The sequence below is a fragment of the Orycteropus afer genome, unplaced genomic scaffold, assembly GCF_000298275.1.
Source record: "Orycteropus afer afer isolate SDZICR_OR568_19922 unplaced genomic scaffold, OryAfe1.0 scaffold00354, whole genome shotgun sequence".
Taxonomy (NCBI): domain Eukaryota; kingdom Metazoa; phylum Chordata; class Mammalia; order Tubulidentata; family Orycteropodidae; genus Orycteropus; species Orycteropus afer.
Window position 1 is genome coordinate 3,013,405 of NW_006921941.1, and position 27,999 is coordinate 3,041,403.

Sequence of the window (27,999 nt, forward strand, 5' to 3'; positions counted from 1 at the left end):
AAGAGAGACAACCATTCTTGCATTTTGTAAGTATTAAACCCCTCATGATTAGTAATGTCCCACAATAACTTTTCCTAGTTCTGCCATCATCATCTTCATTATCCCTACTCCCCAGACTATGAGACCCAGAGATCAAAAAACAGTGATCAGAGACCAAGAGTCTAAGAATGGCTAACACAAAGAGATGAGGAGACTGAGTTAGAGACACACAGAGAGGAAGACCCAGACAGACAGGATGTCAGAAGAAGGAAGAACGTGGGAATGAAAGAGATAAACAGAAAGAGACCCAGAATAAGACACTAGAAGATGATAGGGAGATGCAGGCACACAGAATTAGGGAGTGAGAGAAAAATACAGGAAACAGGTGAGAGGGAGAGGGACTGACCCCAGTCTAGGAGCAGAAGTGTGAGGACCTAGATAACCCCATTCAGCCAGTTGGAGAGATGGACAGATAGCTCTACTGATGGTGCCGAGAGGCAAGCAAGGCGGACCCATGAGATCCTCAGATCTCTGATATCTTGAATGGGAATGGAACTCAGAGTCCCAGATGCCTAAAGCAGGGAGGGCAGACACTAGACCACATGGAGAACCCGCTGCACACCCTGTCCAGCGTACAGGCTGTCAGATGCTCAGCAGTGTCAACAGCCCTAGGAGGGCCAGGCCCCAAGCTGGGCAGGGGGATGGGGTGGGGTTGTTAGAGCCTTGGGCAGTTGCGGAGCAACGGAGCAACCCGAAGCCAGGGCTCTGATCAACCCCGAAGCCAACGCCCTCTCTTGGTCAGGGCCTGACAACAGCCCCTCCACAGTGAGGTGCCCCCTGGAAAATGTTTGCTTCTCCCAATCCAGATAAACAGCCCAGTAAGACATCTTTGTTCTGAGGATATTTTGGCTTGGGGGCATGGGGCTAAAGCCTCAGAGAGAGGCCCCCAGCCTCATGGTCCTCCGGGCTGCCCTATTTGGAACACCCGGCACGACCCCCCCCCCCTTTTTCTCCACTCTTCTAGTGTTTCACTCCTTCTTGACAATAATAAAACTCTCATTTGGTTGGTTTCCTCTCGACTCCATCCTTTTTCCCTGGTCCCTCTACGATCTCCATCCCCAAATCTCGTTTCTCGGGCAGAGCAGCCTGACTCCCCCTACCTTTGGCTGAGCCGGGCCCTAGGGGCTAGATGAAGCGTCTTAGTCCCGGAGAACAGTCCTAGGATTTCCAAAAAAAAAAAAAAAAAAAAAAAAAAAAAAAAGTGCTCTGCTCGGCCAGGGGAGATCAGACCCCCCTCCTCTCTTTTCGTTCGTCCCTCCTACGTCCTCTTCAGCCCTCCCACATTCCGCCTTCTCCCTAGATTCCTCCCTCACTAGTTCCCTCCTTTTCTCCTCTCCATCTTCCCCTCCCCCGCGGAGCTGGCTTCAGCCGCGCCGCCTCCCTCTGCTCCCGGCCCGCTCAATGAAGCTTTCTTTTCCCGCAGGTTGGAGGCCGGACAGCTGCGGTCGGGGAGCTGGACACGCAAAAGGCTCCAGGGCCGCCTACAAGCCGGGGCGGCGGCATCTGTGGCGGCGGGAGGACGCGGCTCGGCTCGGGGTTCCGGGAAGCCTTCCAGCCCCCAGCCCTTCCCCCACGCCCCCACGGCTCGGCGGAGGGTAAACAGACCAACTGCGGCCAGGCTGGCAGCGGGCCCGGTTAAGGGGACTGAGGCCATGAGGGCCCATGTAGCTTCTCTAGGGCCCCAAGGTGCCTGCAGGCACTTTCGGGGTGATGTCACGGCTTTCACTCTGACGTCACGCTGGGCATATGACGTCACGCGAAATCCCCTCGTCCACGCGCCTGGGCGCTCTGGCAGAAACTCGACGTTTTCTCTCAGTATAGCAACTTGTTCGCGCGCCACAGCCATGGGTAAGGGGCCCGAGGTGGCGCGGTCTTCCTGTTTAGCTGAAGACCCCCATCCTTCTTAGTCTACTCCCTCCCCAGTTTCGAGGCCCGGGGCTCTGGGACGGGAACGCCTCCGGCGCGTCGGGCCCCGCCTCCGACCCGCCCGGGTCCGCCTCTGGCCTCCTGGGCCAGGAAGCGCGGAAAGGACTGCCGGGGGCTATGGACGGGGCCGAGATGGAAGGGCCGCTCTTTTTGCAGAGTCAGCGCTTCGGGACCAAGGTAGTGGGGGGTGTTGGGGGTGGTCGAAAGGGCCCAGAAAGGAGGGAGCGGGCGTGGGTTGGAGCGCTCCCCGAGAGCTGGAGAGCCCTCCTGATGGTGCCGCGAAGTTGCTCTGCACACTGCTGAGAAGCGTCTGCCAACCTTGGGGTACGCTCTCCTTGTTTCTGGGGAGAAGGAGCGGCATCACCCTTAGGAAACTTCGCCCCAGGTCGGGAAGCCTCAGATACCAAATCGGCCTGAGCCTGTTCTGCCTCCCCCGTCCGGGCCTGGGTAGCCCGCGCTCGCCCGTTCCCTCAGCGTCTGGCTCTCTCCTTAGAGGTGGAGGAAGACCTGGGCTGTGCTCTACCCTGCCAGCCCCCACGGCGTGGCTCGTCTCGAGTTTTTTGACCACAAGGGCTCGGGCTCTGGGGGTGGCCGCGGGAGCTCGCGCCGCCTGGACTGCAAGGTGATCCGCTTGGCGGAGTGTGTCAGCGTGGCCCCTGTGGCCTTGGAGAGCCCCCCAGAGCCCGGCGCCGCAGCCTTCCGCTTGGACACTGCGCAGCGCTCCCACCTGCTGGCCGCAGACGCGCAATCCAGTGCCGCCTGGGTGCAAACGCTGTGCCGAAATGCCTTTCCGGTGAGGGGGCCGGGAACACGCGGGAGGAGGGAGTTACAGCTGTTGAGGCATCTGGGTGACTCACACCCTGGAAGCTACGCTGGGGAAATTATGGGGTCCTTTATATTCTTTCTTCTTACTACAGAAAGGCAGCTGGTCTCTTACACCTGCTGAGAACCCACCCAAACTTTCTTCGTTGGAGATGCTGGAGAACTCGCTGTATAGCCCCACTTGGGAAGGTAACAGCCTCCTGAGAAGCCCGGGTAGGGATGGGGTGGGGAAGAACGGTGCCCTTCGGAAAGGAGTGATTAGAGGGTTCATGGACCCGTGGGGAAGGAGATCTAGCTTCCAAATGAGTTCTTGGACACTCAACTTCTAACTTCCACTGGTCCGCCTCAGCTCCTTTTAAGTAGCTCCGGTAAGCGTCTAATTGAGTATTCCTTTCAGGAGCCCAGTTCTGGGTAACCGTGCAGAGGACGGAGGCTGCTGAGCGTTGTGGCCTGCATGGCTCCTATGTGCTGAGGGCGGAGACTGAGAGGCTGACTCTTCTGACAGTGGCGACCCAGAGTCAGAGACTGGAGCCCCTCCTTTCCTGGCCCTACACCCTATTGCGTCGTTATGGCCGTGACAAGGTGGTGGTGGGCAGACTGTCAGGGAGGGCTGTCAGGGAGGGCTTGCTGTGTCTGGCAGCTGTGGGTGGGGTGAGACAGGACAGGAGGTGGGAAACTCTGCTGTCTGGAGTCACCCTTCTTTGCCTACCCTATGACCCCCTCCCCCTCAGGCGATCTCTTCTTTTCTCTACCTAGTACAGAAGGCTGGTGGTTCAAACCCACCAACGCTGCTCCTTGGAAGAAAGGTTGGGCAGTCTACTTCCATAGTGATACTGCCTTGGAAACCCAAGGAGGGGTCGCTGTGAGTCGGATCCGACTCTGAGAAAGTGCATTGCTTTGTAGTGCAGCCTTGTGACTTATCTCCTCCGATGCTTTCCTCCACACCTCATTCAGGTCATGTTCTCTTTTGAGGCCGGCCGCCGCTGCCCTTCTGGCCCCGGAACATTCACCTTCCAGACAGCACAGGGAAATGACATCTTTCAGGCAGTTGAGACTGCTATCCACCGGCAGAAGGCTCAGGCGAAGGCTCAGGCAAAGGCCGGTCAGGGGCATGATGTCGTGAGAGCAGAGTCCCATGAAGGAGAGGTAGCAGAAGGGATGCTTGCTTTTCCTTGTGGCCCCCAGGAGCTCCTGGGCGGCCCCCCAGCCCTGTATGCTGAACCATTAGACTCTCTGCGCATCCCTCCAGGCCCTCCCCGGGACTCTCTATATTCAGACCCCGTGGACAGCACCCCTGATCGAACAAGAGGGGTGAAGCAGTTGAAGAAACCTCTCTACTGGGACTTGTATGAGCATGTACAGGAGCAGTTACTGAAGGCCAACCTGAAGGACCCCAAAGAGGATCCTATCTATGATGAACCTGAGGGCTTGGCCCCAGCCCCTCTCAGAAGCCTTTATGACCTGCCTCAGGAACCCAAGGATGCATGGTGGTGCCAGGCTCGGGTGAAGGAAGAAGGCTATGAGCTTCCTTACAACCCAGCTACTGACGACTATGCTGTGCCCCCCTCCCGGAGCACAAAGCCTCTCCTAGCTCCCAAGCCACAAGGTCTGGTGCTCCTTGAACCGGGTACTGAAACTGGCAGTGGCAGCAAAGGCCACAGCTCAGACACTGTCCTGTATAGCCAAGTTCAGAAGAGTGGGGCCTCAGGGAGCTGGGACAGTGGTGGTCTCTAGAGCAGGAACCAACAGGACTAGAGTTAAGTCAGAAGGCTCCATCTAAAAATAAGGCCAGGCTGGGGACTAACAGGAGGACCATGGGAAGGTGGCACTGGGGATGAAAGAAACCTGTTAGAACCAGGGCACAGGAGACCAGGGGCCCAGAGGGATTAGAGGAGTCAAGGGAAGGGGGATCATTCCCCAAAAGTCCTAGGAAGTAGAACAGATGGCAGGAACTGAGGGATGGGATCTGGTGAGGATCAGCACCCCAAAACCTCCTACTCCCAAAGGAATGGATAGCTGCTGGATTGGGCCTATAGAAAGGGGTGTTTGATCAGAATAGGTAGCGTTTGAGAGGCCTGTATCGATGCTCTAGGGAAATGCTGGACTGTGCCTGGATCCTAACCCTTTGCCAGAGAGATTTTTTTTAAAAAAAATTATTTTCATTAAAGCCAGTTTGGAGTAAAGAGGTCTATGTGTGTTAACAAACACAGCGGGGACACAGTTGGGTGGGATGGGGGCATCTAGAGGAGAAGCAGGAATGTGTTGGGGGCCATGGGAGAAGGTGGGGCCCCAATGAGGGGGAACAGTGCAGTGATTCAGTAAAGGGCATGGTAGTCAAATCAGGGCAGAATTGGCTAGAATCTATTTCTGTGAGCCTGGGCATGTTACATAGCATTTCCAACCCTCAGTTTCTCCCTGCTGCCTCTATGTAAACTGGAACAATTAATAATAGGCTCTACTTCACAGGTTTATTTGAAATACAATTTTCTAAAGTACTTTGTGTAATTTGAAGCAGAGTGTTTTATAAATGGGAGTTTTATGGATGGAGGGGGCTGACAGGAGGGTGGGCAGGAGTGGGGTTAGGGGAAAAGGAGTAGGTCTTTTTCACACCATCCTCTCCCCTGACTCTACCCTCACTTGGTCTGTGTGGAAGCTAAAGAGAACTGCAGTGTGGTAGGTGTAAGTGGGAGGGGCATGGGCTTTGGACTGAGGTTTGGGTTTCATTCTCACTTGTTTTTCATGTGCTCTGAAAAGTTCATCCTTGTTTCCAGAGGCCCAGTTTCCCTAGGGTGACCCGACTTCATCTGCCTGCTTTCACAGCTACAAAGAGAAATTCTGGGTTGGGAATGCTAACAATGGTAAAAGCTTAATGAGTTTAATCTCCATCTCTGTTAATAATATCAAATGATCCAAAAGAAAACTAGCGCCCCTGTTTAGAGAAGGACAAGGCTCGGGTGCCCCCCCCCACAAGAAGAGGGGGTGGTAGCAGCACTGAGGGTCCAAGGAAGGCTTTTTCGCAGTCCCCGGTGAGTGAGTGCACAGAGGCTCAGGTGGATAGATGGCAAGTCTGACTACAGACAGCCACTGAGTGAACTTCAGCATGGATGTGGTGCAGCAGGGCAGCTAGGCTCTGGCACTGGAGACTTCGGGCCCTCAGGGATCCTCTTCCTCCTCCTCCTCATTAGAAGGAAGCAAGAAGTCTTCAGAGGAAGCTTTCTGGGCTGCTGGCATCTTGGGGGCTCTGACTGGGACTGGAGTCATAGGCAGAGGGGCCACTGTGGCTCGAACTCGGTTGGCCTGCAATTGCCCAGCCTGCAAAAAGAGCAATCACAGTTCCTGATCTCTTACCCTGTTCCTTCCTGCTGGGCCTCCTGTCCTAACTCTTTCTCATGTCCCATTCCTGCAGTGACAGCCTCAAGGCTCGGGGAGCATGATCATGGAGTCCCCCTTGGCGCCAGCCTCCACCCTGCTCGCCAGCTAGCCTGGGATGGGTCTGGGATGGGCTCTGCTTCCACACATCTGCCTCTAGATTATAGTATGGAAATGTCTGTATCTTACTTCAACTAAGACAAAAGGGGAGTTTTTCTAAAGGCAGTGTTACTGAGAAACGAGGAAAAGATTAATAACAGCAAGAGAAAGCCCAAGCATTAGAAAATACGGATTTCATAAAAAGAACTCTTTGCCCTCAATTACTGTCCTTTCTTCAACCCTTGTCTTTGAGCTATCACCCTGGTCAGCCTTACTGTTTTCAACAGTAGAACTAGCAGAAAACTTACCTTGTAGGGATGCTGTGGGGATTAAATGAGAAAATACAGTGTAAGAGTACTTACCACAGAGCTACAAATGGTTGGTACTCATTAAATATGAATTTCCCTTCCCTTGGGCATTTCTTCTCCCACTTTCTTTGACTTTTTTTTTCAAGAAGGGAGTGTGGTTGTAGTTCTAGTACAGCCAGTTTGCTTAGTGGGATGTTGTTACGTGCCATCGAGTCGGACCCGACTCATAGTGACCCCTCCTTGGGTGTCCGAGGCAGTATCACTACGGGAGTAGATTGCCCAACCTTCCTTCCGATGAGTGGCTGGTGGGTTTGAACCACCAGTCTTCTGGTTAGCAGTCACATGCCTTAGGCACTATGCTACCAGAGCTCCCGCTTAATGGGATAGCAGTCTGTTAAATGACCAATCAGTTATCAGTTATAAACTACAATTAAGATACCTAAACATTAAAAAACAATGCCATTCTGACTCATAGTGATCTCCATTGGGTTTCCGAGGCTGTAAATCTTTACAGAAGTAATCGTCCCATCTTCCTTCCACAGAGCTGCTGGTTGGTTTGAGCCACTGACCTTCTAGCAGTGGATAAAGCAGCCACATGCCTTATCCACTACATCACCAGGTGGGACTTGAACCCACAATCCCCAGCTCTGAAGGTTGATGCCTTATCCATTAGGCCTGGATCACCACAATATTATCAGATGTAAATATCAAAGCAGACCTCCGACTTGGTAGGATTTGTAATTTCCTTTGTTTGTAGTAATAGGCAAGGAGCGCTGGTGGTGTAGTGGTTAAGGCATTAGGCTGTTAACTGAAAAGATGGGCAGTTTAAACCCACCAGCCACTCCTTGGAAGAAAGATGGGGCAGTCTCCGTCCAACACAATGGGGTTGCTATGACTCAGAATCTACTCCATGGCAGTGAGGTTTTTTGTTTTTTTTTTTAAAGCAATAGGTCCTAGTGGCGTAATGGTTAAGTCCTTGGCCAACTGATAGGTTGGTATTCAAACCTACCAGAGGTGCCACAGAAAAAAAGATGTAGGCATCTGTTTCTGCAAAGATTATAGCCTAGGAAACCCTTTGTGGCAATTCTTTGTCCTATAGGATCTATGTGCTGGAATCAGCTCCATGGCACAAACCAACAGCAGAGCGAAAGGCCACTCTTTTTTCCTCTCCTTGTCCTGGTTCTACCTCTACCATGGGTGGGATCAGGGAGGAGGGCTACTCCCTTGGGTAGGGGATTAGGGAATGGATTTTGGAATGAAGCTTAGATTTCACTCTCACTTGTTTTTCATGAGCTCTGAAAACCTCATCCTTCTCTCTTGAGGCCCAGTTTACTGCAGTTGACCTGACCTCATCCACTTGCTGTTGTTGTTATGTGCCCTCGAGTCAGATCTGACTCATAGTGACCCCTCCTTGAGTTGTGGAGGCAGTATCACTATGGAAGTAGATTGCCCAACCTTCCTTCTGAGGAGTGGCTGGTGGGTTTGAACCGTCAGCCTTCTGGTTAGCAGTCAAGTGCCCTAGGCACTACACTACCAGAGCTTCCCATTGGGAGGGCTCACTCTCTTAGACTCTGGGCATAAAGGGGAAGGAGGGAAGTAATGAAAGGCAGGTATGGATGGGAGCTGGTACCTTCCTCAGGGCCTGGCTCTCCCGGCTTGATTGGACCTGCCCTTGAGGTTTGGCCAACATGCTGTTCAGGTGTGAGTACAGGTGGCTCCAGACCTTCAATGGGTTGTAGGTGGGCTCTAGTTCCAGGGTGTCCAGCATGCTCTGAAGAAAAGAGAGGAGGGGCCTCACCCAGGGAAATTGAGGTCACAGAAATACAAAACGTTAGGCAGAGACCCCTGAGTGTGAGAAGCTGGAGGAGGTGCGAATTACTGAGGGCATCACGGTAACCAGTGAAATAGATGGGTGTCCCTGAGGTCTCAGTGCTTATGAGGTTAAGTGTCAAGCAAGGGTACCAGAGGGAGGAGCAACCCCAAGTAGTTAGGGGCACTGGACACTCTGACCCTGAGAATTGTGTGCCAGGCAGGCTTCTGAGAGGGGCGGGGAGTGCTGTGAGGGCTACAAAGGCTGCAGTGTGAGTGCTGAGGGAGGGGTGACCGTGGTGGGGTGTGGATGCTCACACTATGGAGTGTGAGGTGGGGCGGGGAGTACATAGAGTTCTCAGCCTGAGAGTGAGTGGTGAGCATACCGGGAGGAGGGACACGCGAACACAGCATTCCTGAGCAGTCAGGTTTTCCGGCCACAACATCCTGTGCCAGGAACCATTGGCCCCGAAGTGAGACGCTGAGTGAGCCATGGCCACTCGTGCCCACCTCTCTCTGAATCCCCATGGCTGCCAAGCCGGGAGCACAATCTCAGCCTCTGTCCTTTTTGCACATAAGACAGCCATCCAGCAGCAGTGTGGTTCCATAATTTGATGCCCAGAGCCATCTCTCCCATCCCAGCCTGGGAGGCTGACAGAGGAAATACAAAATTTAGACCCCAGGAAGAGAGGAGGAGGGGAAGAGAGAAGGAGGGGAAGAGAGAAGGAGGGGAAGAGGGGAGGAGGGGAAGAGAGGAGCAGGGGAAGAGAGGGGCCTTCAGAGCTGCTCCCTCCTTTGCAGCTGAGTCTTTTTGAAGCCCTTCCCATTCGGGTTCTTGCAGTGGCTGCCTTTTCCTCGTTCCTCAATAGAAATTGATGCACACAAACATGGGTATACTCCCATACAGTAATGCAGAGAAAATGGACCTGTAAGGACAGGCTGTCACACAGATGGGCACAGACTTACCCACACAGACACCAATCTAGAGACTCAAGCACATACACGCTCAGGGATGCAAAAATAAACACACAAAGGCACAAGAATGCATACATATATTCCCGTTTCTTTGTCATCTCCTTTTTCTCCCTCCTCCTTACTTTTTTTCTTCCCCTGCCTTCCATTGTGTCTTCTCCTTTCCCTTTTGCCCCCTAAGACACTCATCTCTCTGTTCTCACCTGACAATCTCCCCTCTATGGTAAGAGTGAGGTTGGAAGCGGGGGGGCAGGGTTGTTGTTGTTGTTATGTACCGTCGAGTCGGATCCGACTCATAGTGACCCCTCCTTGGGTTTCCGAGGCAGTATCACTACGGAAGTAGATTGCCCCATCTTCCTTCTGAGGAGTGGCTGGTGGGTTTGAACCACCAGCCTTCTGGTTAGCAGTCAAGTGCCTTAGGCACTATGCTACCAGAGCTCCCAGGGGGGCAGGGTAGCCAGTGCAAAAACAAAATGAAACAAAACTAGAATCAAGTGCATGACTTGGAGCTGGAATGGGCTGGTCTATGACTTCCTGGTCTGCACACCCTTGCATTCTATCTAGGTTTCCCTTCTGTAGCAGTTTCCGCATTTTTCCTTTACAGCTACTGTTGGTGTTCATTTTGATCAGATTTCAGGGGTGTGCATGTCTTACACTCTTCCAAGGATGTCACTAATCCCCAGTCGTTCCTCTATACCTACCACCCTTCTCTCTCTACAGCTTTCTCTTCTAATCTCTTTTTCATTTCATTCCTTACCTGCTGCCTTAATCTAAGTATTAATTTCCTTCTACCCAGCCTCGGTTTCTATCCTTGCTTCCTTCTTTGGCACTCCTACTGTACCTCTCGGAACCACATCTCTTTCTGTTTCCCGGCTTGACTGGAGCTGCCCTTGAGCTCATTCCCTCATGGGCTCACCCATCTCTTCCATCCTTTCTCAACTCCATTCTCTTCTCTCACCTCTCACTGCCCCGTAGGTCTGTGAGATCTGAGCCCCACTTGCCTCCACAGTCTTAAGGCTGTCATCAGTTGGGTCCTCAGGTAGCAGGGGGAAGGAGCTAGGCAGCATCAGTTCACGTGTGGCCACAGCCTTAACCAGCAGAGTGAGGGAGGGTGATGGCATGATCACATAGAAGGTGCTGGCAGAGACTCTCTGGCTGTACTCCAGGCTCAGGGGCTCCCCTTTGGCCAACAGCAGCCACTCTCTTTTCTGAAACAAGAACATACATAACCCTAGTTCATCTTCAGTCCTTGGCACCTTTTGAGGATCAATCTCAGTCGAGGCTGCTGAGTTCCTCTGAGGTAGTCAGGAAGGGCTGAGCCATTTCACTTTGGCCCCGAGAGGGAAGGACTTCCTGCTTGAATCACCAGTGCCACAAGGCACTATTCTTCCTCGTTGGTCAAGGATGTGCCAGAGAGAATAACTCAAAAGGGTTAACATTAAAAAAGAGAAAAAAAAGAGGAGGAAAAAAAAAGAGAAGAGGTTAACAATGGAGAGACAAGTTAAGAAATATTCTTTAATCTGAAGTAGGTGTCAGCGCAGTGAGGGCTAACATATTACTCAATGATAAATTGGTAGTTTTAAGAATTATGAAAGAAACAAAGACTTGTATCTGGGTGTTCTGAAATACAGGTTTTATTTTGAGGGTGAAAAATTCTGGTTGTATTGCTAACAACTGGGTTTAGAATGGGTTGACTGGGAAATATCCCTGGAATGCCCAGAGAAGATTTAAGAAGGTGGTGAAGAGCCTGTGAGGTGGGAGGAGGAGACAGCAGGGAGAAGAAAGTTTTGGTGACAAGGAGGCAGGTGGGGTCTAGGGCCTTGAGATCAATTTCAGCAGGTACATGACAAAAAGAAGGGTCAGAATTGACTTCCATGAGTGACGGGTTTCTAGAACAGAGGGTAACACTTTGCCATGTACCATGGAGATTAAAAGAGGTCAGCACCATGGGTAAGGAAAAGGAACAAGCAGACTTAAAATCAGTTTTTCTAGGCACACCCTTTTTAGATAGGCAGGGAAATGAGGCAATTTTCTATGGCAGTTTTTCAGGGAAAACCATAAAAGTTCAGGAAAAATGTAGTCAGAGCTGTTACAGTCATCTGTAAATTGTGTCCTCTTGCTTGAAGAGATCATCAGTTACATCTGTTGCGAACATAACCACCTCCCTGCTAGACATGATGAAAGAAAGCACACTAGCTTTACCCACTGGAGCTTATATGGAAGGTTGGAAGAAATAACGTAGGAAGAAACAAACAGGGCGAAAAAGATTTTAAAGGGGTAGAGGATAACCAGTATTTTGTGGAGGACAAATGGAAAGTGACTTAGTGGCAGGAAAACAAACAAACAAACAAACTGCTACAGTACTTGTGTTACATTCCAGATGGAATGTGCCAGGGGTTTTCAGATACTTTAAAGCACAGTCATTCTTCTGTGCAGCACAGAACTCTGAGGAGGTTTGGTGGGCACCAGAAGGTGGTAGGAAAACTGTTCATCTCTTTGAGAAGAGGTGTGTATAATTCCTGTGGTAGATGACCTCAGGAATTGACTGACGAGTTCGGAGGCAGGGAACAACCTCACTAAGATATTTCGGGGCACAGGTGATTTGGGCATGAGAAAGTTAATCATAATCACAATCATAATCATGAACGTTTATAGGATGCTTACCATATGCCAGGCCCTGTGCCAAGAGCTTTATGGGTACTGTCAGAAGTTTGTGGTTTTCTAACATTTTGCTTATCTCTGGAGATGTGCTGTCTTTCCAAAAAGAGATGCAAAACAGGATGGAGAGTCTGCCTGATGCTTTTAAAACCCATCAAACTGGTAAGAAACAATCTAGGAATCACGGTGTATGTGTATTTTTTGGGGGACTTGTCCTTGCTCTGAGGACCTGCCCTCTTAAAGCCTGGAAGGAATGTTCTTGGGAAGGGATAACTAGGAAGATGCAAGTTTGACCAAGACACTCAATTTCAGTTCACTCAAATAGCTGTTAGGGGGCTCAAGCCTTTTTATTTATTTATTTTAATTTGTTTCTTCTATTTTTCATGCATTTTTGTGCTTTAGTTTGCTTATTTACTGATTATTTATAAAATTAAAAATGTATTGAGTGTCTATTATGTCCCTAGAAATTCATAGATGTCCTTTCTCTTCTTACAGGTTATAATTTAGTAAAGGGAGGCTTTTAAACTAATGTTGGTCTAAGACTTAGGATAACCAACTATTCTGGTTTGCTTGGGAATTACCCAGTTTTAGCACTGACAGACCTATGTCTCATGAAACCACTCAGTCCTGCAAAGCAGAATGGCTGGTCACTCTACCAAGATCTGACTGAGCATGGAATATCTTGCCACTGTGGCAAGTTGCTGGGGGCTTGGAGGCAGCTTGATTCAATTTACAGGACTATGGCTATGTGATATTTCTTTCACTTCAGTCATACTAGGGTTGGTATCATCCACTGTGGAAACTCATGGTGTTCCCCCCCCCCACCCCATGGACCTCTCCCTATACCAGACGATATAGAATCCTTAGTAATATTTATTATCAATTTTAATCATAGAATAATGTGATAATTATAGTTGTAAGTGGCTTAAATGTAATTATTTCTTAGATTATATGAATACCAACAACAAATTGGTTTTGTAAAATCTTTCTGCACTGAATCACAGCATTATTACTTACAACATTATTAGTAACTGAGTGGAAACCTTTTTTGATTTTCTTTCTTTTCCTTTAATTATTATTTCATTAGCAAACACGATATTGGTATAGGTTCACAAACATGAATTACCACAATAAAAACCAGACCCACTGCCACTGAGTTTGTTCTGACTCATAGTGACCCTGTAGGACAGAGTAGAGCTTCCCCACAGGTTTCTAAGGCTGTAAATGTTTAGGGAAGCAGACTGCCTCACCTTTGTCCTGCAGAGCAGCTGCTGACCTTTTGATTAGCAGCCTAATGCCTTAACCACTGTGCTACCAGAGCTCCTAGTACCACAATATTGTAGGTGAAATACCAGAAAATTTGACAAAGTTAGTGACTATATAAATACCGTCAGCAACAAAAGCGACAGTTCATGCTTGTAGCACATCCTTATGAGACCAAGTGCTAAAAGTGTCATTGTAATTGGGTAATAATGACAGCTCTGACAGGAGTGCATTAGAAAGTTCAAAAAGCACAGTGCCATAGAATTTTAGCATTTTAGGTAAATTGGTACATGTAAGCTGGACTTATGAAAAGTGTTTTTGTTGTCATAACTACAGGGATATATTTAGTAAAAAGAATAAATTTCTGCTGAAACATTGCAAAAAAATATCACAGATAGTCATTTTGGTATCACCCCCTCTGATAGTATCATGCAGTGCAGTCTGCACCCCGCACACTCCCCTAGTGACACCAACTGCCTAAGTGCTGTGGAGCAAATTCATACCTGCTACACTGTGGGATCCTTGAATGCTGCACACAGAAAAATTATGACCCCTGGAATTTAAACTCATTGATTTTGAGAAAATTGCTAAGATTCTATTGGAGAACAGTTATGCAGAAAATTGAGTGAGATCTTTCAAAATCACTGCTGACATGGGGACTATCCTTCAACAGTGATGCAACATTGATTTGCAAAATATTAGCAAACCAAATCCAGTAACGTACAGAAAGTGCTATACACCATAACCAAGTTTTATCCTGGAAATGCAAGCTTGGTATAACATCCTGAAATCCAAACAAACAAACAAAACAACTGTGTAACACTGCATTAATAGAATAAAGGACAAAAACACACGACCATTCTCAATAGATGCAGAAAAAGCAAATGAAAAAATGCAATATGCTTTCATGATAAAAGCACTCAGCAAATTAGGAATAGAAGGGAACTTCCTCAACCTGATAAAGACGTCTATGAAAACCCCTCAGCTCATACCATATTGAACAGTGAAAGACTGGAATCTTTTCTCTGAAGATTAGGAACAAGACAAGGATGCCTGCTCTCACCACTGTATTCAACATTGTACTGGAGGTTCTAGCGAGGGTAATTAGGCAAGAAAAAAGAAACAAGGCCACTAGATTGAAAAGGAAGAAATAAAACAATTTCTTGTATTTAGAAAATCATAAGAAATTCACACAAAATTGTTAGAACTAATAAGCTCAGCAAGTTCATAGGCTACAAGATCAATATGTAAAATTCAGTTGTATTTTTATACACATTATGAGGCATTAATTTGCATTTGGGGTTATGATATATCAAGAGAATGCAACTCAGTCCAGATAACTGATTAGTTGGGTTAAAGGCTGGTATAGCTTCACATCCTTGAGGGCAACACTGGAATGGGAAGTACATTTTCTTTTGGGGTACAAATATTTATAAAGAGGAAATATGTAGCAGGATAATTTATTGAGCTATGAATTGTGAGTAGTTCTTGTGCTGTAGGACTCTGGCAAGCATAAGCAATGTTTTTGTTCTGTACCAATAAAGTTGCTGGGTTTTAGGGATGAAGATAGAAGCAGCAGCTCCTGGAAGACAACTCCTCATCAAAGTTTGTGTTACAGAGCCTATTGTGTAGCTGAAGGAGTTGGTGGAAGTGGAAATGGCCCATTCTAGAAGGATGAGGTGGAGCTCTGGTAGCTTAGTGGTTAAGGCACTTGATTGCTAACGAGAAGGCTGGCGGTTCAAACCCACCAGCCACTCCTAGGAAGGAAGATGGGGCAATCTACTTCCGTAGTGATACTGCCTCGGAAACCCAAACAGGGGTCGCTATGAGTCGGGTCCAACTCGACAGCACATAACAACAACAACAACAGAAGGATAAGGGGAAGTTTATTGGATATTGGGGAAAGAATGAGGGTCTTGGGTTTCCTAGAGAATCAGAGATCTGGCCCCCTTGTACACAGTACTTTGAATGGAAGAACAGCTGTGTGAGGGACCCAGGGAAGCGGCAGCTTGGGATCCTCAGCAAAAGCTCCTTTACCTGGCACAGTCCTAAGGGGTAGGAGTCATGAGTCTTTGAAATGGACGTAATAACTCAGTGGTAATTAAGGTATGTTGAAGATCAGAGGGTCACTTCTTGTATTTTCTGTACTGTGTATCCCTCTAGGATTCTGAGCATGGCACTAAGGAGGGAGACAAGCACCCATATTGGTATTGAGTATGTTAACATGCTGGCACTTGGGGACTAATGTTTTCTAAATTTGGTTTACAAAAATACAGTAATGTGACATTTCTCATATCACAGAGCTATGGTGTAAGTTCATACTGCTTAGCAGTGGTATGAAGTGCTATGAATGTCAAGATAAATATGGCAACAGGCACATGGGTGGGGAAGAGACAAAGAGGATAAATGGGAGTAGACTCTGAGGGGCAGGAAAAACTTCATAGTGAAGATATTTTAGCAGAATATGGAAAAAATGAGTAGAATTTCTTAGGAGAACAGAGGCAGTGGAAAGGGAGTAGCAAAAAAAAAAAAAAAAAGTGTGGTTTGAAACAGGTTAGCATATTTGGAGAACATTTGGTCATTATTACTGTGGCTAGAGTGGAGGATGGAAGGGCGTGTTAAATGATGAACCCAGAAAAATAGACAAGAGCGAGTCCCAGGAAGCCACTGACCTCATGCTAGCCTGTTATCCTAGAACATGTCTGTCTCCACTGCAAGCTTTTTATTTGCTTGCTTTCTCCTTCTTCTTTTTTTTTTTTTTCTAAATGGCTCCTGACCTGCCATCACCCCAGACAGTTTGGATCCTTGCTTTGACTTTAAGCCTGTATAACCAAGGACTTTCCATTTCCCCACCCATTCATAGTCCAACCAGCTCATTGCCTGTGCACTCAGACTCCTGCTGGACATATCCTGGCTCAAATCCTGTCACTTCTGTGGCCAATTAGGGCAGACATGGCCTGTAAAGCCCTGGAATACATCTCCAGAGACTCTGACATTTTAAGAAGGAAACTGAAAGGCCTAGGTGGTATTTTAATGTCTTTTTCTAGTTCTCACAGAGATGACTTTGTTAGAGAAATGAGGTTGTGGGAAGTGAGTCATTAGCTACATAACTGGGGTTCACAGTATGATTTGGTTATTGAAATGATGTTTTCCTGGCAATGGATAGAGTCATCATATAAAGACTTGGAAAATATTAATTTTATTTATTTATGTATTTATTCCCTGTCATATTCCACAAAGCAATTAAGCTAGTTTAGAAAAATACAACCAAACAACAATACAAAATAAATAAGGAGATTGGACAAAGGGAAAATAAGGGTAGGGCAATGATATAGCCAGGATTAGATGAGCTCACAGAAATGCAAACAACTCACTTGTGGGAGAAAGGAACCCTCCAGATTTCCTTGATATAAAGCTTGGGAGTTCTCTTATGGATCTTTATTGAGTAGTGCATGATATCTTTCAGAACTCCTACAATTAAAATGATAATGGATTTCATATGGCTGTAGAGTAGTCAAGAGTTTGGGCCTTGGAGCTAGCCTTTCTGGGTTCAAACCTAGTTTTACCATTTACCAGCTGTGTAATGTGGGCTTCAATTTCTATATCTATAAATTAGGGGTCATAATGCCTACATCAGGGAGCTCTGGTAGCATAGTGCCTAAGGCACTTGACTGCTAACCAGAGGCTGGCAGTTCAAACCCACCAGCCACTCCTCAGAAGGAAGATGGGGCAATCTACTTCCATAGTGATACTGCCTTGGAAATCCAAGGAGGGGTTGCTATGAATCGGGTCCGACTCAACGGCACATAACAACAACAACAATGCCTACATCATAAGATGATTATGAGGATAAAATAAATTAATATCTGTGAATGGAATAGTGTTAATTCTTTTTGTAAAGTGTTAAGTTTTTGAAAATTAAAGATATATTTATATTTTATAGTATATACATTCATACATTTTAGTAATAATTGAAAATAATTGAATAGCTTTTTGACATAGAGCTATAAGCTCTGAAGAATGCAGTCAAAGCATATAGCTGTCTTATGGTCTGGCTTGATCTAAGAGTAAAATTTATACTAATGAATGAACAGTACATATCTCTCAGGAAAGACTGGGAAAAATGGGTTTATCAACAGCCTTGCCTATCCGATAAAGTGATCTAAGAAAAAAGAAGTAAAAGAAATAAAGCAAAAACGATCTAAAAAGATAGGTATGGTGACCTGCTTCAGAAGGTCACAGCCTTGAAAACCCTATTGAGCAGTTCTACTCTGCATACATGGCGGAAAAAAATAAAAGCAAAATAATCTATGAGGAGGGCAGAAAGGTGCAACATTCAAATTTCAAGTAAAAAATCAGGGAATGGAGTAACACTTAAAGCTACAGTTGATTAAACTTTAGAATATATGTAAAAAGTAATTTGAAAAGTTATACAACATTCATAGCTGATGAGGCCTGGTGGGCTGGCACTAATGACTAGAATTTAATTATGGCAGTGTGGACTTTGTTCAGAAGAACTACTCTAAAAGAAGAAGAGATAGTATTAAATAAACTGAGCTACAAGATTAGAGTTGGGACCTTCCAAAAGAAGGGAAAGCACGGAATACACCAGACTTTCAGTGGAAGACCCCAGAGGGCCAGAAGCAAACCAGAGGTAGACTGAATCTTAGATGGGCTGTAGCCCAGCTTTAATGTAGCACAATCCTGCCTGAGAAGAAAACGATGATCAGCCATTACTCTATCTGCCTAGTGTAGGCAAGGGTGAGCCCTTTCTAGAAGAAGCCAACATCAACTGGAGCATCTACAATTGATTTGTACAAAACGTGTCTTTCACTAAAGTATTACCAGGTTTGCCAAAAATCAGGACCAAATATCTGAAAACCAAGAGAAAAAAGAGACAATAGGAACAAATCCACAGGTTATCCAAGTATGAGAGTTAGCTGACAAGACTTTAAAAATAACCATGTACAATAAAATATATGAAAATATAGAGAATTTCTCCAGCAAATTAGAACCTATAAAAAAAGAAACAAATGGAAATCATAGAGTCGGTAACCAACCACTATATGCAAATCATGGCCCAGGCATATATTAGGTGCTTTACATATGTAATATTATTTAATCATCTTAAAAACCTTATGAGTTGTAGTTCATTATCTCTATTTTACATGTGACAGGGACAAAAGTTACTAATGTGTATCTGCCATTCACCTTCTCCCTTCTTCTTTCCCACTCCACTTCTAAGCCATGAAAGTAGTTTTTTTTCTTTAAATTTTATTTATTTTGCTGATGTTGAGAATATACACAGCAAAAATTACATGAATTCAGCAGTTTCTAAATGTACAATTTAGTGACATTGATTACATATTTTGAGTTGTGCAACTATTCTCACTCTCCTTTTCTGAGTATTCTTCTCTCATTAATGTAAATTCATTTCTTCTTAAGGTTCCTACTAATCTTTTGAATTGCTGTTTTCAGTTTGATCCTATATAGTTGTTAAAAGAGCATAATTCTCTTTTCTGCTAGTTAAGCTTAACTATTGTTCAGTTTTAAAAAGACATTAAGGAATATTTTTGGTTTAAAGCTTAAAGATTATCTCAGGGCAATAGTTTCAGGGGTTCATCCACCCTCCATGGTGCCATAAAGTATAGAGTCCATGAGAATTTGAAATTCTGTTCTGCATTTTCCCCTTTTGATCAGAATTCTTCTGTGATATCTTTCATCAAAATTTCAGTAATGGTAGACCAGCACCATCCAGTTTTGGTCTCATGGCAAAGGAGGCAGTTGTTCATGAAGGAAATTAGCCATACATTATATCTTCCTCCTATTCCTGACTCTATGAAAGGAGAAGTCTTATCATATCAGCTCTATTCCTGGATATTTTCAGAAGGTAGAGAGAAACAGGCCCTGACAGGGAGGGGGACTATGTCAGTGAGGCTAAGTCAACCTATATAACATCTGGCTGAGAGAGGGAGGAGGAAGACAGAGAGAGGAACAGGGACTAGAGACGTAGAAAGTTTTAGGGTTTGTCATATGAAAATTCTCAGAACAGCTCCAGGTTTGAGATGTTTGGGGAGTGGAGGAAGACATTTGAGAAATGTCATCATGGATTATGAAATAGATTCTCTTTGGTGTTTTGTGAAAGACACAAATAAATTAACTTAAAGATTACTTTTGATCCTCTGTATTGTTGTTGTTGTTATGTGCCATTAAGTTGGACCTGACTCATAGCCACCCCTCCTTGGGTTTCCGAGGCGATATCACTATGGAAGTAGATTGCCCCATCTTCCTTCTGAGGAGTGGCTGGTGGGTTTGAACCACTAGCCTTCTGGTTAGCAGTCAAGTGCCTTAGGCACTATGCTAGCAGAGCTCCCGAGCCTCTGTATCTGCTTCCTTATATGCCATTTGTGCAAAGATTAAATCATGTGGGGACTGCTAGATTTGTTAGAATTATAAATAGATGAATACACTGAATGTTAGACAGGTTAAATATGGTGCCTAAGTTCACACAGTTTGGAAATAAGGAAGCTGTCAAGCATCTTGAGACATCTGATTCCTAAGCCCATGCTTTTCATGGACAATACAAATTATATTTTACCACAACAGATTAGACAACTGCCTTGACTTGACTCACCAAAAAAAAAGAGGTAACAAAGTGGAGGAATTTCTATGTTGGACCTAAATTTGACTAAGACTGAGGAATTATGTGCTAAAGTAAGGAAAAGGTAGAAACACTAGGAAAAGGCAACCATATCATCTTGAAGTTTGGGCCATCAAATTTATATCTTAGATTTTTACTTAAATCATAAGTCATGTGTATTTTAAGCTATTTGAAATACCTTTTTCCTTAAAAAGGAATAGAGAAAACAAAGGTCTAATGATCAATAGAGGAATCTGGAAAGGTCTCACTGAAACCTTTCAATGGTGAAAACACCATTCACCTGAGGTGGGTCTTTCAGAATGGGGTAGGATTTGAACACAAGGAGATGAGAAAGCGGAAAATATAAGCAAAGCTTCAAAGGTGGGAAAATTTAAGCTTTGTGTCTTAATCTGATTCGTGTATAAAATGCGTGAAGGGGGAATAATGGGACACTAGACTAGACCTTGAATACTAGGCTAGGGATTTTAGTGTATAAGCAATAGAAAGCCACAAAGTATTTTTAAGCTGAGAAATGGCAGGATCTGTGTGTGTTTGAAGATGATTAATCTGGTGGCAGCATGTAAAATGAATTTGGAAAGGGAAATACTAAAGGCATTGAGACAAGTTGAGATGATTGCAATACTAAAGGAAAGAGATAAAAAGGACCTGCACTAGGATAGTGACAATGAGAATAGAGAGCAGATAAACACAGTGGATGCTGGGGAACAGAACAGGCAATGTGTACTATGTGATTGGGTATTGGCCCCACAGAAAAACATGATAATCAGGAGAATACTTCAAGAAGATGAATCTGCTGCCAGTGTACAGGGCAAATTAGAAAAGGAAGAGATTGGAGGTAGGGAAGAAGGTTTGGAGTTTACTGATTAAATCTTGGTAAGAAATAGCAGTGGGAATGGGAAGGAAAGGGCAGTTACAGCTCATGTTATGAGAGGAAAATTGATGTGACCTGGTAATGAAGTAGGTGTAAAGGGTGAGATAGCTGAAAGTAACTGAGGTTTCAAGCATGGGTGAATCGACCGTGGTGGTAGTGCTATTAACAGAAAGACAGAAGTTAGAATGAGAAGTTGACTTGAGGGGAAACATCACTGCGAGAAACAGAAGGCAAGGGAGTTCCACAAAGAACTGACTAGATATCAGATTTTAAAAGAGCACATTAAAAATGTGTAGGGAAGAACACAAAACCAAGGTTATGTTACAGAACTGCTATGAACTTGTGAAATGAGGGTCAGGAAGGTTAAAATTAAAAGTAAATCTTGTCATGTAGAAGGTATGCAAAAGTTTTACTGTTGAATGAATGAGCAGATGCTTGTGAAAAATGTATCCCACTATAACACACTGCCTTTGAGGATTTTTGCTGCTTGGAGAAGATGTCATATGAAAAGCAAGAAAAAAGGGCCATTCAGACTTTGCTTCTCTCTTTTCCAGAAAAGGAGAGTGGTCTTTGATCTGAGTGAAACACAGCGGAGAGCAGTAACACCAGATAGGTGAGGAGCTGTTTAGAGTACCTAATAAACTTTAAGTGAATTGAAGTACAATGAAGTACAGAAGCATAGGGTCTAGGTGAAAGAATAATTAGCTTCAGTACTGTAGTCTATATTTATCTGATCACATCTAGAGTATAGGCTTTTGCAAAGAAGTTAAAAATATGAACTTTCAAGTCAACAGAACTAGGTTCAAATTCTGACTCACAGCTTCCAATAGCTGTGTGACTTTTGGTAAGTCACTTGACCTCTTTAGGCCTCAGGCTTCCTCATCTGTAAAAATAGGGACAAAATCCCTCTCTCACACAGTTATTGTTAGGATTAAATGAGAGAAAGTTTGAAAAGCACTTGGTTAAGTGACTAGCACTTAGTAAGTGCTCCAAAAAAAGGATATCAGTGGTGGGTCAACCACATACTTGCAAGAGTTTCCATGAGAAGTTGTCTTAGTTATCTAGTACTGCTAAAACAGAAATACCGCAAGTAGATGGCTTTAACAGACAGAATTTTTTTTCTCTCACAGTTTAGGAAAATAGAAGTTGGAATTCAGGGTGCCAGCTCCATGGGAAGGCTTTATCAGCTCTGCAGGAAGGTTTTTGACTCCACTGTTCCTTGGAGATTTCCAGGTGTTTTGATCTTCCCTTGGTTCTAGGAGCTTCTCAGCACAGGGATCCCAGATCCAAAGGACCTGCTTCATTCTTGGCTCTTCTTTCTTGGTGGTAATGAGGTCCTCTCATCTCTGCTCCCTTGTTTAATCTCTTTCATATCTCAAAAGAGATTGACTCAAGGAACAACCTAATGCCATAGATTTTATCCTCCCTTGTTGACATAACTGCCACTAATCCTGCTTCAATAGCATCATAGAGGTTAGGATTTACAAGTCACAGGATAATTACATTAGATCATAAAGTGGAGGATAATTACATAATACTGAGAATCATGACCTAGCCGAGTCAACCCATATTTTTTTGGGACACCATTCAATCCATAACAGGAGTGATAAAGAAGAAGTCTCTATGGCTCTGAGAACAGTGCCTGGAATATAGTTCTCAGTGAATATTTGTTGAATAAATAAATACAGATTCTCAAGCTCTAATTTCAGAGGCAGAGAGATTCTGATCTTGCGTATATAAATGAGGATAGAAGGGAATATTCTTTCCCATTCTTATTTTTAAAGGCTATATAGTGCCTTGTTGTTTGGCTAAATTATAGCCCCTATAACTTTCCCTCTATTTAGATTTAACTATGCCTCTATTCCGGACATTTAGGTTGTTTTTATTTATTTATTTATTACTACTGTAAATAACTCTGAGCCAAACATGTTAGTGCATATATCTTTGTTCCCTTTTCTGATTGCTTTCTTGGACTATGTTCCCAACAATGGACTTAAAGTGCTGAAAGTTATTACTTCCAGAAAATTTACATTCCTTGTAGCAGTGTATTAGAATGCCAGTACATATTTAAAATACCACGTACTGTAAGAATGTATTGAAGACACTTAGTGGAAATTCCTCCTGAGTGATGTGTCATCTCCTAGATCCTGAAGAATTGGGTGGAGTAAAGAGTCAACTGAGCTATTGGACATTAATAGTCAGAATGCATCTGTTGTTTCTGCTCTGCAAAGATAGGAGATGGGTGTTCTTTAGATAGGAAACAGGAACTCAGTGGGTGGACCCAAAAGGGAGTGTGGGCTTTGAAACAGGAAAAAAAGAAGTCTGCTTCTGGTAGTGAAAGAGACACACTGGTCTGCTGTCCTGATCACCCACATCCTTTATTCTACATCCATGTAGCAGTTTTGCATGTCCTCGAATGGTATTTGCTATTGTTGTATTACTGTTTCATGTGTATGCTCTTTTGTTTTTTCCATTTATGGAAATAGCATCCACCTGGTTGGTCAAATCAAAACCAAGCAACTATTTGATGCTTTCCTCTTCCTCACTGCCTATATCCATTCCTTTCTCAAGTTCTAATGATTCTATCTCTAAAATATTTCTGTAATTGATTTACTTTGCTTATCTTGACTTCCAGTGTCTAGCTCAAGCTACCATATTGCTTGCCTTGACTACTGCCATGCCCTCCTACCTCATTTTTGTGTTTCCATTATTGCTTCTGCAAATTCATTTCCAAATTTCAATGCAAGTATTCTTTTAAAAACTTAAATGAGCCAAAACACAAAACAAAACAAAACAAAAAAACCCAAAAAACACTTAAATAGATGATATTATTTTTCCTCATTTAAAATGATTTATGTTTCATGGACTTGAAGTAAAGTCCAAAGTCTTTAATTTGGCCTACACAGCTTCATGTGATTCAACCCCTGCTCATTTCTCCAACCCCATCTTCCCCTCTCACCGCCTTGCTCTCTGTATTTCAGTCACAATGGCCGTTTTGTTCTTGGTTCTTCTCTTAGCTCTTTCCAGCCTTGGGGTCTTTGCACATGCCTTTTCCTGCACCTGGAATGCACTTCCTGCCACCTTCCACCTTGCTAATTCCTATTCATCTTGCAGGTTTTAGTTTAAATGTCACTTCCACTGAGAGATTCTCTTATAGCAGTCTCTTCTTTTCTTTCTGGAAATCATCACAACTAAGAACATACACACACATATCAGTTGCCCTTGAGTTGATTCTGATTCATGGCAGCCCCAGGTATCACAGTGGAACAGTACTTCATAGGGTTTTCAGTAGCTAAGTTTTTCAGGAATAGATCACCAGGCCTTTCTCCCAAGGTGCCTCTGAGTAGATGAACCTTCAACCTTTCCATTAGCAGCTGGGTGCATTAACTCTTTGTACCACCCAGGAATACACACACATACACACATATAAAATAAGTTATATATATAAACACAAAAACCAAACTCACTGCCATCAAGTCTATTCTGACTCATAGAGACCCCCATTGGGTTTCTGAGAGGCAGGAAATCTTTACAGAAGTAGATTGCTCAGTCTTCCTTCTATGGAGTGGCTGGTGGATTTGAACTGCCAACCTTCTGGTTAGTAGTCAAATGCCTTAGGCACTATGCCACCAGAGGTCCATATATATATATATAAACATATATATGTTTATATCTATCTATCTATTTCTACAACACTATAGATGACTAAGACACTTGACTGCTAACCAGAAGGCTGGTGGTTCAAACCCACCAGCCACTCCTCAGAAGGAAGGTTGGGCAATCCTACTTCTGTAGTGATACTGCCTCGGAAACCCAAGGAGGGGTCGCTATGAGTCGAGGCCGACTCGACGGCACATAACAACAACAACAACAATATAAACATACACACATATCTACATATATACACATATACACATATCTACACATATATACATTTACATATATTTGTTTGTGTGTTTAATTCTGTGTCTTCCATTAGACAGTACATTTCTTGAGGCCATAGATAATGCCTATTATGTTACCACTGAATATCTAGGGCCTAACACAATGTCTAGCACAGACCAGGGGCTCTTCATTTAAATAAACAATAATGTCTAGCACAGTATTAGGAAGAAAGTTTAAAATAAAGTTAGTTATATGGATAATTCTCCTTTGCCATTTAAATGTTCAGCCTACAAAATCAGGGATTTGCAAATTTAGTGTTCAGGAACTATTCTCTATAGCATGAAATCAACAAAGACAAGTCAGATTTGCTTCAAATTTCAGAATATTTGCAGGTTTTTTTCCCTCTCCTCTCCTCTTGAGGATTGAGACGAGTTTGGGATTAGGGTAGGATTAAGTTAGCTGCTTTTCTGTGTTTGGAACTTCCACATTCTTCCTTTTCCTCACCTGGGAACATTAGTACTCACCAGCAAGCTGTGACACAAAGCATGAAAATGCTGCTGATTTGTCTCCAGCTCATCCCAGTCCAGCTGCCAACAGCTTGTGGGTTTGAGGATGAACGGGAGTCCATACATCAGTGACTCGCAGATGCCACTAAATTTTAGAGCCCTGAGAAGAGATAATGGCAGTGAAAGATTCTTTAGTGATATCCAGAACCTCTACTAAGATGCACTTAAATTCAGTTTAAATCTAAGACACTACTGTGAAAGTTTTTAGGTCAAAACAAAATAACAACAACAAAAATCCAAACCAGTTGCCACTGAGTAGATTCTGACTCATGGTGATCCTATGTGTTTCAGAGTAGAACTGCACTCCATAGGGTTTTCATGGCTGTGATCTTTTGGAAGCAGGTTGCCAGGCCTTTCTTCCAAGGTGCTTCAGGGTGGGTTCGCTTTCAGTTAGCAGCCTAGTGGTTAACTGTTCGTGCCACCCAGGGACTCTGTCTTTAGGTAGAGATCTGTGAATTGCTCATGTTTGTACGGCCAGCACCTAGTCTGGTATCTGGCATACAGTAGATCCTCAAAATCTGCTAGTGAATACAGTAGCCATTATGAGGGCTCAAGACCATGAAGAATATTTCTCCTAAACCCATTCCTTCCAAGTGACTTCTCTGGGGATGTTTCCACAGTGCTCTGCTGTCGCAACCATATTATACAATGGCATGCTAACCATCTGCATCCCAATATTGGTTCTTTTGTGGCAAGGTGTGGACAGAAGATACATTTAAGAAGGTTCTTTATCAGGATCCATAGCCACAAACTCCTGGACAAACATACTTTGGTACCTGTGCACTGAGCATTGTGATCAAATTAACCCAATAAAACCCCAATCCACTGTCAAGGAGTCTATTCTAACTCATAGTGACCCTGTAGGACAGAGTAGACCTGCCCCATAGGTTTTCCAAGGCTATAAATCTTTACAGAAGCAGACTGCCTCATCTTTCTCCCACAGAGTGGCTGGTGGGTTTGAACCATCAATCTTTTGCTTAGCAGCTGAATGTTTTCACCACTGCACCACCAGAGCTGTTTCCAAATTAGGAAGTAATAAAAGTGATTTTTGCCATGATTGCTACCCTAAAATTGGTTCCTTTGGAAGTGGGAATTTTAGTGCTTAGAGAAATGGGAGCGGGGTGGGGTAGATTCTATGTACTACTTTCTCCTTGAAAGTTGGATCTCTGTCCTGCTACCTAAAAATAGTAAATATTCAATAAGAATTGTTGAATGTAAAGCTTTTTTTTTAAAAAAAGCTTTTTTTAAAAAAATGCATTTCATTGAAATATAATTTATGTACAGTGAAATACTCAAAACTAAAGTGACATGGGTCAATGCATATTTTTTTTGCAGTGTTCCCTCCCCACCCCTCCCACCCCTGGCAACCAACAAAGAAAGTTTCCCTCCATATATAAACCTTTCCTTAACTCTCCACTACAACAAGTACTATATTTGTCCTTCTGTGATTGACTTATTTCACTCAGCATAATGTGCAAGTTCATCCATGTTATGTGGTGTTTTGCAGACTCTACATTATTCTTTAGTGCTGCATAGCATTCCATTGTGTGTATGTACCATAGTTTGGTCATTCACTCTTCCATTGATGGGCACATATGTTGTTTCCATATTTTTGTTATTGTAAATAGTGCTGCGATGAACATGGGTGTGCATATATCTGTTCCTGTCCTGGCTCTCACCTCTCTAGGATATATACTTAGCAATGGGATTGCTGGGTCAAATTGTATCTCCAATTCCAGCTTTCTAAGGAATCACCATATTGCTTTCCACAGTGGTTATATCACAGCACAGTCCCACCATCAGTGCATGAGAGTCCCAATCTCTCCACATCCCTGCCAGCATTTGTTATTTTCTGTCTCGTTGAACCTTGCCATCAGTGCTGGGATGATATGGTATCTTGTTGTTTTGACTTGCATCTTTCTTACGGCCAATGATTGTGAGCATCTCTTCATGTATTTGCTAACTACCTGAATATCTTCCTTGATGAAGTGTCTATTCATGTCTTCTGCCCATTTTTTAATTGGATTGTTGAATTCCTTTGGTGTTGAGGTGTTGGAGTTTTCTATAAATCTTAGAGATAAGTCCCCGGCCAGATATGTAATTATTGACAAGTATGAATTTGTTGCTGTCATTTTGTTATGTGCTTTTTTTTGTGGTGCTGATTTCTTTGTTCCATATAATTTTCTGTGCTGAGCTTTTTTTGTTTATGAATTGTGTTATCACTTTCTTCATTGCTATTGTTTTGTTGTTATTGTTGTTATGTGCTGTCAAGTCAGACCTGATTCATAGCGACCCCTCCTTGGGTTTTGGAGGCAGTATCACTATCGAAGTAGATTGCCCAACCTTCTTTCCATGGTGTGGCTGGTGGGTTTGAACTGCCAGCCTTCTGGCTAGCAACAAGTGCCTTAGACACTATGCTACCAGAGCTCCTTGCTATTGTTTCAGTTATTTGCTAAATATTTGTGCTGGTCCTTGTTTTTATTTTGATGTGAAGGTTTATTATTTTTCTTTGAGGTTACCCTGTGATTTATAGTTTTGTCCTCAAGTTTAGAACAGTCTGTTCTATCTTGTAGTTGTCTTGATTTCTCTACCATTTAGAAGTTCTTTAACTATACAATTTTTTCCCTTTTTCTTTTGTAGTTGTCTTCATTTATCAATATGTCTCTAGTTCCCTGTTTACAATCTTGCAGGCTTATTTACTTTGGATACTTCCATAGCTGGGTTGGTTTCTGGATTATGTCACCATGTGTG

At 44.2% G+C, this 27,999-nt stretch overlaps 2 protein-coding genes across 2 annotated transcripts in view; one reads left to right on the forward strand and one right to left on the reverse strand.

Moving 5' to 3' along the window:
• The first annotated feature begins 2,082 nt into the window (after positions 1 to 2,082).
• DOK1 (docking protein 1) lies at positions 2,083 to 4,521 on the forward strand. The gene is made up of 5 exons (XM_007952658.1): positions 2,083 to 2,142; positions 2,459 to 2,758; positions 2,883 to 2,976; positions 3,185 to 3,369; positions 3,742 to 4,521. Exons 1-5 carry the CDS (start codon positions 2,083 to 2,085, stop codon positions 4,519 to 4,521), a joined length of 1,419 nt encoding a protein of 472 aa, XP_007950849.1.
• Positions 4,522 to 5,940: 1,419 nt separating this feature from the next.
• The window catches only part of LOC103207115 (meiosis 1 associated protein), a 212,662-nt gene continuing 190,603 nt past the window's right edge, over positions 5,941 to 27,999 (reverse strand). The window contains exons 6-10 of the mRNA XM_007952659.2: positions 25,207 to 25,348; positions 10,346 to 10,552; positions 8,194 to 8,334; positions 6,564 to 6,575; positions 5,941 to 6,099 (exon numbers count right to left, since the gene is read on the reverse strand). Of these exons, the coding sequence (XP_007950850.1) occupies positions 5,941 to 6,099; positions 6,564 to 6,575; positions 8,194 to 8,334; positions 10,346 to 10,552; positions 25,207 to 25,348 (661 nt within the window). The remainder of the gene's footprint in view (positions 6,100 to 6,563; positions 6,576 to 8,193; positions 8,335 to 10,345; positions 10,553 to 25,206; positions 25,349 to 27,999) is intronic.